The sequence below is a fragment of the Trichosurus vulpecula genome, chromosome 4, assembly GCF_011100635.1.
Source record: "Trichosurus vulpecula isolate mTriVul1 chromosome 4, mTriVul1.pri, whole genome shotgun sequence".
Lineage (NCBI taxonomy): Eukaryota > Metazoa > Chordata > Mammalia > Diprotodontia > Phalangeridae > Trichosurus > Trichosurus vulpecula.
In genome coordinates this window covers 112,254,796-112,267,079 of record NC_050576.1, presented here as the reverse complement: position 1 = coordinate 112,267,079, position 12,284 = coordinate 112,254,796, and the positions used below count along the sequence as shown (strand labels likewise).

General features: G+C 41.7%; 1 protein-coding gene across 2 annotated transcripts in view; it reads right to left on the bottom strand.

The window, feature by feature from the left end:
- The window catches only part of TRAF3IP3 (TRAF3 interacting protein 3), a 35,737-nt gene that overhangs the window by 9,599 nt on the left and 13,854 nt on the right, over window positions 1-12,284 (bottom strand). For both annotated transcript variants that reach the window (XM_036756949.1, XM_036756950.1), the window contains exons 8-12: window positions 5,804-5,875; window positions 4,435-4,575; window positions 4,209-4,346; window positions 2,594-2,729; window positions 1,233-1,295 (exon numbers count right to left, since the gene is read on the bottom strand). In XM_036756949.1, coding sequence (XP_036612844.1) covers window positions 1,233-1,295; window positions 2,594-2,729; window positions 4,209-4,346; window positions 4,435-4,575; window positions 5,804-5,875 — 550 coding nt within the window. The remainder of the gene's footprint in view (window positions 1-1,232; window positions 1,296-2,593; window positions 2,730-4,208; window positions 4,347-4,434; window positions 4,576-5,803; window positions 5,876-12,284) is intronic.

Here is a 12,284-nt window from a genome sequence, read left to right as displayed (position 1 = left end):
TGGGAAATATTAATGAAATAAATAAAAAAAATTTTAAAAGGAAAAGTACGCTTTAGATGTGAAGTTATCAGGAGAAGCAAAAAACTGGACTCATGTTCTTTTTTCCTCTGAGGTTTCAGGAAAATGCAAGTGAGGCAACCAGGGTGGATAGAATGTCAGGCCTGGAGTCAGGAAGATTCATCTTCTTGAGTTCAAATCTGGCCTTAGACACTTAGTAGCTGTGTAACCCTGGACAAGTCACTTAACCCTGTTTACCTCAGTTTTCTCATCTGTAAAATGAGCTGGAGAATGAAATGGCAAATCACTCTAGTATCTTTGTCAAGAAAATCCCAACTGGGGTCATGAAGAGTCAGACACAACTGAAAAATGCCTGAACAACAATAAAGTGAGGGTATGGGAGAGAAGGGGGATAGAGATACAGACTAGACCTGTGATTTCATTGGTATGAAGTATTGAACTCTGGGATGAAGAAACCCACCTTCTCCACAGCTTGCCTAGAGCACTTAGATGTTAAACGACTTGCTCAGGAACACATAGTAGGTGTCAGAGATAGGACTTGAATCCAGGTCTTCCTAGTGGGAAAGCTTCCAAGCTTTCTACTAATGGGCTTGGGAAGGATACTTGAGAAAAGATCAAATGCATCACAGGTGAGGAGCTATGCCATTAATCATGGGCACTACAAGGGCAGGACCCGGTAGCTTTCTGTTATGATAGAAGGCCTAAGTCTGGACCTCAACTTTCTCTCTGTAAAGCAAAGAGGCTGGACTAGAGGACCTCTATAAGATGAAATCTCTCTTATCCCAACATTCCAGTTAGGACCCTGAGGCTGATCTAGTCTATAAGCCTCTGCCTCTTTGGGGCTACCCCTGCCTCATCAATAACAAATCTTCCAACTCAGCTCTTGTTCCTTTACGTACCTGGTTTCTGATTCATCCACCAATACCAATGGCTGCCCAGGCACAAAATCCATTTTCTTTCTACTTCTCTTCAAGCTTACCCACCCATGCCATCCTTTTCCATCTAGTCCCTGTGTTTCTCCCCTTTTGTCATTGCTACAAGCTCTCTCCTACCTTTCCAAGGTGGGAGGTTCCTGACTGCTTTCCAGGTGTGTCCAGCTTGCATGGGTCTCCGTCAAGGAAAACCAGTTGGAGCCTAGCTTCAGATGGCCAGTTTAGGGGGAATTATCTTGTAGGGGAATGGGAAGAACTGCAGGATTGGAAGGGAGGACTTACTCTGCAAGTGCTCCACTGTAGACTTTAGGACAAGCTTTTCCTCTTCTGATCTTTGTAGTTGACCTGGAAATAGAAAAGTACAAGCAAAAAAAAAAAGAAAAGAAAAATCTTCAGTGCCAATACATTCAGTGCATGAGGCTGGATTTGCTAGAGTGTAACCATCCTGTGGGCAGGGAGCAAGGCCCTTTTTTTTTCTATCTCCCCCAGAAGTTGAGCACCCTGCACACATATTAGGTGCTTAGCAAATACCGATGAATTGAATTGGGAATCTACAGTAGTATTTTTCTTGTTTGGGAGGTGTTGCACTGGTTATCCACTAGATGCTGATTTTATCATTCCCTTGTCACAACATGAGGAAAAAAGAATCTGAATACCACAGATTTAATAAGTAAGAGCTAACATTTATATAGAATTTTAAGGTTTTCAAAGTGTTAGTGTTTTCTCATTTGGTTTAGCAGCTTCACATTGGACTAGCTGGATTAATTACTATAGTTACCCATGGTTTGGTCCTCACAGCTGGCATAGCTGGACTGGGTTGGCAAGGACTTTAAAGGACATTTTATTCAGCCTCTCCCTCAGTACAAGAATCCCTTTTAGATTGAGGACCCTTATATCTCCCATGCCTTACCCTTTTCTTTTTAAGCTGAGAATACAGGCAGTCATGACAAGTTACATAAGCAACTACAACAGGGCCTCCAAAAAGATGGCTGGGGATAGGGGTGGAGAATGGTGAGGGGAGAGAAGGTGAGAACTGTGGGGGAGGGAAGGCAGAAGAGACATGAGACCTCAAGATTCTTTAATACAGCTTTTCAAACTGAGATATAGCCCCACTATTTTTCCCTAATAAAGTTCTGGAACAATAATTAGGTTTATATAGCAGCAGTGATAGAGTGCTGTACTGGGGAGTTCAAGATCTGAGTTCAAATTCTGTCTCTGACAGTGACTCTGTGCTCACATTCAAGTGACTTGACCTCTCTGAGCCTCAGTTTCTTCATCTGTGAAACTGGAATAATGATAACTGTAGTATCTACTTTGTAGGGTTGTTGTGAGATTCAAATGAGAAAATGTATTTTTACAAACTTTAAAACCATATATAAATCTCAGTTATTATGCTACTCACAGTGACCTTGTGAGGTGGATAGCATAGGTATTATCCCAGCTGCACAGGTGGAAAAAACTGAGCCTCAGAGAAGCTATTTGCTCAGCATTAAAGTGTCAGAGACAGGATTTCAATGCAGCTTGTGTAATTTTAAGTCAAATGTTATACCATATGTGTTGCCCTCTTATCACAAAGCACACAAAACAAATAAGTGGCAAGTGGTCAGTCAGTCATAACTCTCAGCTCTGGACTGGAATGGTACCTTGCAGGTCACTGATGTTAGAACAACCCAGTTCTCTGTCCCCCTGAAGGCGGTCAATCTGCGTTTGAAGGTCCTGGTGTTCACGCTCCAGAAGATGTAGGGCCTGGTTTAGCTGAAAATCTCTGCTGTCTGCTCCCTGCAAGGAGGAGGGACCCCCTCCCAGAGATGAGGGTCAGTGATGGGAGGAGATGCAAAGCTCTGTCTTAGCCTGTTCTCATGTCAAATAATCAAAGGCTCTTAGAGATGGAAGAGGTTTTAGCAAAACTAGCAATTCTTGCACCTAGGACAAAGACCAAATATTTTGAGAGTGGTGTGGAGAAACTACATGGAAAGATGTCAGACCTCAGCTCATAAGGACCTTTGGAGGAGAGACCCAGGATGCTGAAGAGGAGACCGACGTGGAGACACTGCAATACTGGTCCATGACTATGGGGAATGAGAAGGGTGGGGTATAGCCTTTAGGCTAAGTATACTACCTTGGTACTAAACTGGATAATTTCTACCTCCTGAAGGATTATAAGTATTGCCCTCTAAACTTTGGCACCTTGGGGCTAATCTCCACTTGCCCTGCCCAGGTTTTAGAGTGCTAGAACTGTGGGAAAGAGTAAAACTTTTCCTATATTACTAGGAAAATAATCCATGTCATACCAGAGAGAATTAGTTGTTATTCATTCCTTGTTTTCCTTACTTTGTGACCACCACTATTCTGCCTTTTAAAAAAATTAGCACAGTTTTGAAGCTGCGAAGAGGGTTAACAACATTTGTTGAGTATTAACTGTGTATACATTTCTGTCTGTGTGAGGTTTTATGTGAGATAGAGCAAGAGAAATACAAAACAAATAATAAATCCTCTGCCTCTGAGGAATTTTCAGTCCTCAAAGACAAAGGCTATGTAGGCAGAGAGACAGGGCATGCCCCATAAAATAAATCAAAATTTATAAGGAAACCTATCAGTAACTGAAACAATATTTGTGAAGAAGTTGTATAGGATCTGTGATTTTTGTTGTGGGGGTGGTTACTCCCTTCACTAGAGCTGTAGCTAGGGCAGGGTGGCCGGGATTTTGTTCCAGGATGCTGAAATTTAGAGGGCACAACACTTACACTTACAAAGCACAGGACCGACTGAGGTCAGTGTCTAGTTAGTTAAAAAAGGAAGCTGCCAGACGGCAAGTGTTTCTTCTCTCTGGTTGTTGCACAGCTCCACACACTCTGATAACCTCATTTCTCAGCAATACTAAAGAACTGTTCACAGTACATCCTTATGAAAAGGATAACATCAGAAGCTTATTTCCATATAATGCTTTATCATTTACAAGGCGCTTTCCTCCCAGCAGCCCTATTAGACAGGTAATGTCCCATTTTTGTAGGTGACGAAAGGGCTAGTAGGTGGTGGGGGTGGGGCAGGACTCAAATCCAAGTCTTCTGGATTCAAGTCCAATGCTCTCTCCTTTAAGCCATGATGCCTTATTTCTGAACTTCCTTGGCCAAGTGGAGGGCATAGGTACCTGGGTATGGGACTGAGAGTGAAATTTCCTTAGTCCGGATCTGTGGTTCCAGGCCTAGGGCCTCCCTCTCTCTTTCCCCAGGCCTTTCCCCTGCCATCTCTGGCTTGTACCTGCAATTTGGACTGTAGAACGTAGAGCTGACTCTCCAGTTCACTGTGCTTGGCCCCTAGGTCTCTCCAGTCTTTCTTTAAAGTCTCGTACTGTTCCCTCCACTGCTCACACTTGAGCTCAGCCATGGCCAGGGACCTCTGGGGGAGTGCAAAGATGGAGAGGGTGACACCTCAGGATGTTTGCCTCTCTTCCCATCCTGCCCCCAAGCCAAGCCCTGCCCTGTACCTGAGTGCTCTCCAGCTGCTGCTCCGCCGCTGTTTTTTCCTCCAGCAGTTTCTGCAGGGTCTCCTTTGCCTTTTGCTCATAGCTCTGCTTCTGGTCCTCCATTTCCAGAAGGACCTTTTTTGCACCTTCTTTGGAGTATTTCTGCAAAGAAGAGGGCAAAGCTGCCATTGGTCAGTTATACATACTTCTTCCTCCCAGGTGATGAGAGCTAGGGCAGATTACTTTAGACAGACAGGAGAAAGGTGAATGCGAGAGAGAGAGTAAGGCTTTCTTACCTGACATCTCATTACAGGCACAAGAAAGAAGGGATTTGAATCAAATTGATCTCACAAATCTATGTCTGTCATGTAGTAGTCATTTAACCAATGCTTGTTGACTGACTTTCCTATTGAGGGTGAGTAACGATATACCACATGAATAAAGAAGATGGATTGCTTTTAGAGTCAGCTATTGATTATTTGCATTAATTAGATAGTATCTAGGTACAGATAATTCAAAATGCAAGACAATCCTTAAATCCTTTTGTTTTAACTTTGAGCACTTACATTTAAAACAGGGTGTGTCTAAGAATTCACAGTATATCAGATCAAATGATGAAACCTCACTGCAAAAACACTCAGGAAGAGCCGGTAAGTTTCTAGCTTCTTCATTCTTACTCATTTACCCCTTTCCTACCCCTCTCTCATGCTTACTGCATGTTAAGAACCTGTCAGACTACTGCCAAATACCACCCCGGATGGCCTTGACCACCCCTCTTTAGCTTGCTCGTTGTATGATTAAGTACTTTTCTGTCAATGAAGGAAACTTCAATTCTCCTTCTCTTTTACACCAGTCAAGGAGTTACTAAGGCTGAGCTGATAGTATTACAAAAGAGTTGGAAGCAAGATTGTCTATAGATGCACTAAATTGTAGGTGATTAGGAGTTAACTGTATTCTCCTTCTTACCGGGGGCTAGGGCTGGTCTCAGAGTCTCAGGGAGCCAGATTTCAGTTTGTCAGACTTCATTAAAAGACCCAAACTATATAACCCTAGTTTGTCAAAGCTCCGGGCACAAAAACTGTCTGGTTGATATCTGTGTTTACCAAGTGCCTGTCTTTGGGTTTCTAGTTTAGCTTTAAGATTTCCCTTGGGTCCATAATATGCTAAGTATTGAGATTCATTGGAAGGAAAGGAGGGAAAGGGTAAAGAGTACAGCAAGGGGAGAAGCCAGGGACTCTGAGGAAATCCTCAGAAGAAAGATGCCATCACAGAGGTAGGTGAGCTCGAATGAGTGTCTATCAGTCACATTGGCCCTTCTGGGACATCGTCTTGAGCTCCCAGGCAGGCTTCTCCTTTTACCAGCACTTAAAGGGTCCCTCTGGGCCATTACCTGGGTATAGGTGTATAGCTGGTTTTCCAGGGATCTCAGTTTGCACTTCAGCTTGTCCTCATTCAGCTGTCCCTGGGGAGAGCGTGGGATGAAAGAATGTGAGTTTGGGCTAACCTGAAGCCAGCAAGGAGCTTTTTACCACTTAGCCAGAAGCCTGGTAGGACAAGGGACAGACAAGGGTTATTAGGAAGGGTAGAGACTCTACCTCTCCTCTGGTTGGAGCAATTACAGGAGTGAAGTGGATCGTATTAGGGGGTTGGAGGAAATGTTTAGCGAGAAATGACTGGTATCAAAACATATTAAAAGCAGATTTAAAAAGAGATGCTAGGAGCTAGAATGATGCAAAGGGCCTTTCCTAATGGCACAGATATCATAGGACCCTAGATCTAGAGCCTCAAGGGAACTCAGAGGCTAGCTAGTCTGACTCATCCTACAGATGAAAAAACAGACCCATGGAAGTCTAGCATCTAACTCGAGGTCACACAGGGAGCAAGCAGTCATAGGTTAGATTTGAACCCATGTCCTCTGATTCTAGAACCAAAGTTCTTTCTTCTGTATTTCCCTGCCAGACTAAAGCCACCTCAAAGGAAGCAAAATTGTGAATTAGGCACCTAGACATTTGTCTGTGGGCAAAGATCCTACTCTCTTTTTAAGTCTTCCTCTTCCCACTTCTCTGCCTGTTGCTCATTCCCACAGGGCGGCCTGTATTTCACTCAAGCTTCCGGCTCCTGAATCTTTAGCCAGGGCATTAGCTATTAACCTCTGTTAATGCTTACGATACTATTCCACCCAGAACGATTTCAATCTCACTAGGCGGCTCTTGGGGGGGCAGCTAGGTGGCACAGTGGGTAGAGCACCCAGCCTGGAGTCTGAGTTCAAATGTGACCTTAGACACTTACTAGCTGTGTGACCCTGGGCAAGTCACTTAACCCTGTTTGCCTTAGTTCCCTCATCTGTAATATAAGTTAGAGAAGGAAATGCCAAACCACTCCAGAATCTTTGCCAAGAAAACCCCAAATGGGGTCACAAAGAGTCGGACGTGACTGAAAAAGTGACTGAACAGCAACAACGACAGGTGGCTCTTGAATATTGAAAAGCCTTTATGACCCCTAGAAATGAGTCGTTCATCAGTGATGGAGAGACAGGCTTCCCCCAGAGTATATCACGTTAGAGCAGTAGTGTCAAACTCACATAGAAACGGGGCCCAACAGGTCATGCATCGACTTAGAAAACAACAAATCGACATTATCTATGTTTTATTACATTTTTATTTATTTTGTTAAACATTTCCCAAATACATTTTAGTTTGGTTCTCCCCACACTTGGGAGTTTTGCAGATTGCAGGGAGTTTGACACCTCTGCAGTGGAGGTTTCCTATTTCATCTATTTACAGAGTGGCCCCATCTGGTAATATTATGGAAATTCAATGAGAAAAGTTACCTGCCAGGGTGGGAGGGGAGAGGGTTGTGGGGAATGTATATCCACTTCATGAGAACTATTTTTGTCTAGTATTCCTTAATGAGGTTGAATAAAATATTTAGGACTCCCACAAGTAAATTATTAATCTAGAGCCATTCGGGACCCTTAAGGATAATTTAATCCAGCCCCCACATTTTATAGGTGAGGAGACTGAGGCCCATCAAGGCAGAGTGACTTACCCATGGTCATGCAGATGGTGTTCGGGGTGGGATTCTAACCCAAGTCCTCTGACTTTAGAGCCAGCACTAGTGTACCACATTGCACCCCATGATACCTATTTTGGGCTCTAATAAAGTAGAAACATATTTGCTAACTTGGTTTTTAGTCCTCTTGATTCCCCCACATTTTGCAACTTATTAGTTTCATCCCTACTGAGGATTTTTCTGCTTTTTTGGCATCGGATGTCGTCTCTGGAAGGCTCTGAGATTGGGGAGGTTAATGCAGATTAATGATAAGGCATAGTGGATAGAGTGTCAGCCTGGCAGCTAGAAGACCTGGGTTCAGGTCCTGCCCTTGACACAGCCTGGCTGTGTGACACTGGACAAGTCACAACCTTTCAGTGCTCTCAGGCAACTCTCTAAAACTAAAACTGTTAATTGAAGAGCAGGTGCTATTCTGCACTGGCAATGAGATCACAAGTTAGGTCAGTTCTACTACCAGGAAAAACCCAACAAAACCTTATTTTCCAGAGAAAAGGATATCTGTGGCAATTACTAATTTACTGCTCAAGGCTTCCTGCTCCAGCCTCTCCTAGCCCACCCTTAGCTGCACTTCTAAAGCCCTTGTAGGCCATTCATCACCTTCCCAGCCTTGTCTCCTGCAGTTAGCTTCTACAAATAATCTAGGTTTATTTGTCATCCACAACCCACCTGGCTTTCCTGGTTTACTCCCAGGCAGGGGTGAGCTAGAATAGGTTAGAAAGGAGATCTCTTTTCTGCCTTGGACACTCTTCTCCACACAAATTCCCCGTCTTTATCCCCACCTCCATCTAATACCAGAACACTGAAGCATCAGTGAGATATTTCCTCTCCAGTTGAGATGCTCTTCCCCTTTCTGGCCTACTTCAGGGGTTGATAAAGCAGCATCTTTCATCTTCCATTTTGATCATAGCTAGTGGCCTCTCTCCTAACCAACAGGAACCCCACCCTTTAACCTTCCTGTCTTACGTTTGTAACTTTCAAAAACAAAAAATGATTTGTTGAAACAAAGCAAAACAAAAACTTCACTTCTGTTTTTTTTTTCGTTCTAAAAGCTTCATCCAGGCCTCTAAAGCCAATGGACAGATAGAAGAATGAGCAAGGAATTTTTATTGTTCCAGGTATTTTCAGCTTCCCCAAGAGCAACCCACCAGTAGAGTCTAGGGTCTCCAACCCCAGCCTCCTGAGAATTCATTTATCCTTTGTGGGACCAAATGGATTCATAGAATCATAGGTTATTAGTCCCAGAAGAGAAGGCAAAGATCATCTAGTCCAAGCCCCTCATTTTATAGATTGAAGAAACCAAACCTTAAGGAATGAAGTAACTTCTCCAAGGCCACACAGTGTGTTAGTGACAGAGCCAGGCTTTATTATTTGCAGTCCCGGGCCTTTTCTACTATTCTCTGGCTGCTCTGTATACTGATCAAACTGGACCAAAGTATAAAGTTTACCAGGAGAACAAAGCGAGGATGAAAGAGAACAGGGGTCAGCCCTCTCTCTTCTCTCTTTCCCCCTTGCTGTTTACCAGTTTGAACAGTGCCCTTGTGCTGGTGTTCTCTCCCTACCTATTCTTTTTTTTTTAAATTTTAAGTAAATTTTTTTATTGATATATATATTTTTACATTGCCTGAATTTCCCCCATATCATTCCCATTTCCCTGAGAAGTATTATTAATGAGAAAATACAAGAGATATAAATAATCATAACAGATAAAATAGACAATTTCAGTTACAGAAATATAAAAACCTTTCACACAAAGAGAACCAATGCATCTAGAAGAGAAATTGTTATGAAAAATTCTTTGCATCAAACATCTCTGATAAAAGTCTGATATTCAAGATATATAGGGAATTAACAGACACATATAAGACCGAAAGTCATTCCTTAACAGATAAGTGGTCAAAAAATATAGTTTTTTTATAAAAGGAATTAAATCCATCAATAATAAATGAAAAAATGTTCCAAACCAGAGGTGTCAAACTCCCAGCCCCCAAGTTGCTGCCTTTAGAATTTTCAAGTGCTGCCTGAACAATATTGAAGCATATGTGGGAAATGTTTAGCAAAATAAATAAAATATAACACGACACAGATAATGTTAACTTGAGGTTTTCTAAGGCAATATGCTGCCAGCAGGGATCTATTTCTATTTGAATTTGTTACCACTGCTCTAAACCATCAACAAAAGAAAAGTAAATTAAAACAATCCTGATGTTTCACCTCATACCAGCAAATTAGTAAAGATGATAAAAAACAGAGGGCTGGAAAAGACTTCAGAATTCAGCTTGTCCAATTCCCTTTCTTTTATAACTGAGGGAACAAAGGCTCACTGACTCCAATTCTGTCTCCTCACTCGCAGGCCTCTTCTATCCTTAGCAGTTCATAACTCAAAGCAATCAGGACATTAAGTGGTACCAGAAATCATCCCCTCAAATCATGGTTTAGGAAGATCCGAGATCCAAAAGTCTCTGGGAAAGGGACTGCTAGGGCTCTGTGTACCACACACACCTGTCAGTCACTTGTGGCAGTAAGATGAAGAATAAGGGCAAATGAACGAGAAAAAAGCCACCCTCCTTCCTGCACCTCCCCCTGCCAACAAAAACAAAACTATGGCCTTTCAACAGATTTCCTGAAAAGAGTGCTTTCAGGGGTCTCAGAAAATATGTGGGCCTGGCAGACTTGTCAAGAAGAGATAATTAATGAAATGTATTTGACTGAATCTGTGGAACTAACATGTAAAATGATGTTTGACATCTATGTACCATTAAAGGCAGAAACTGCAGAGTGCCCTGGACTGTACTGTACTGGTTGCCTGGTTTAACTTGCTCAGTATAAAATGTTATTTTAAAAAATGGGTTGTTATCAAACTGCAGTAAAACATGGCCTCAGTGTCATTGCTCTAGACCCCAGACCATGAGGCTGCAATATTAAAGAAGAAAATGGCAGATAGAACTTCAGCATTGTTGCTCATTTTTATGTGAATGCTACTGAAGAACCTTGAAAAACCAACTGCAGAATGCATTCATGAGCTGCTCCAGATGATAAATAACTAATTTTCTAGCTTGACTCAGAAAAGATTTCTACTTTTTTTGGACACTTTATAGGAGGCATTAGAATGTAAGAAAAAAAAATACAATTTGTGTTAGCATTCTCTCCAATCTGTTCTGGCCTTGGGGTGGGAGGGCAGGCCTTTACCCCAAGTGATAAATGGTCAAAAGGTGTGAATAGCTGGTTTTTAAAGGAAGAAATCCAAGCTATCAATAGTTATATGAAAAATTACTATTAGAGAAATACACACTAAAACAATTCTGAGTTTTCACCTTAAACTCATTAGATTGGCAAAACTGACAAAAGGAAAATGACAGACTGTTGGATGACCTTTGGGAAAACAATATCAAAATGCATAGTTTGTGGAGTGATGAATTTGGAAATATCTTTAAAAAGTTAACTAAACTGTACATACCCTTTGATTTAGTGATATTCCTAGTAGGCCTATATTCCAGAGAGATGAAAGAAAGAAGGAAAGAACCCATATGTACAAAAATATTTATAGCAGCTGTTTTTTAGTGGCAGAAAACTGGAAACTAAGGGGGTACCCATGAATCAAGGAAAGGCTGAACAAATTAGGGCATATATATATTATGCTATAAGAAATACTGAAAGGAATTATTTCAGAGACACTTGGGAAGACTTGTATGAATTGATGCAAAGTAAAGGGAGCAGAACTAGGAGAACAATTTATACACATGACAAAATCAAACAGCTTTGAAAGAATTAAGAATTTATCAATGCAATGACCAGCTACAATTCTAGAGTACCAGTGATGAAGGGCATTACTTACCTCCTGTCAAAGAGGTGATGGACTCAAGATACAAAATGAAACATATGTTTTTGAACATGGCTAACGTGAAAATTTGTTTTGCTTGACTATCTATATTTGTTGCAAGATTTCACTTCCCCTGTCCCTTAATGCACCCAAGGTGGGAGGAGGTAGGAGGGAGAGAAAATAACTGCTTGTTAATTGAAGAAAATATTGTTTTTTTTAAATAAAAGGCCATCAATAGACATTTAAGATCAGACCAGACTCGTCAGGAGGCCCATGATATGATCATCTTGTGAAGATCTCTCTAGGTTCTCTGATGGACATAATAGCTGATTAAGGCAAAGATGACCAACCAATTCCCTATAGCAAGACAGTTACTTCTTGACAACTTTATAGCTCCCTGTGCAGAACAGAAAATTCTTGTTGTATTCAGATGGCAAGATTGTCTACTACTTCACTGCACCTTTTATTAATGGTCACATCAGACATCATCCAAAATACCTGAATGCATAAAACTTCATTTATAAGAAATCTCACACTGATACAAGTGAACATGGAAACAGAACATTTTTGAAAAGATAGGATTATGCATTAAATATTATTGGCTGTGGAAAGTCCCTTCAAGTTCTGATCAGAAGGCCCATCACCTTCCGAATGAATGAATGAATAAATAAATAAATATTTTTTTTCAAGAGAGAATGCCCCATGGGGAGAGCTACTTCATATGAGGAGAATTTCTTGCTGGGTTAAACTCTGCTGAGTTTCAAAACTTCAGTATTTTTACAAAACCTCCAGTATCTCCACAGGCTTCTCTTTCCACAAACCCTTTGCTATCCACCGGTGTTCAGCCCTGTGGATGTTTGGGCATTCTAAGGCAAAGAGACAAAGACCAGTCATACACACCTGTTACTGTTGCTGTTGCAGAGTATGGGCTTCGTAGCACTCAATTCTTGAAACCGTTTCAGTTTTTCCTCCCACTTTGTCT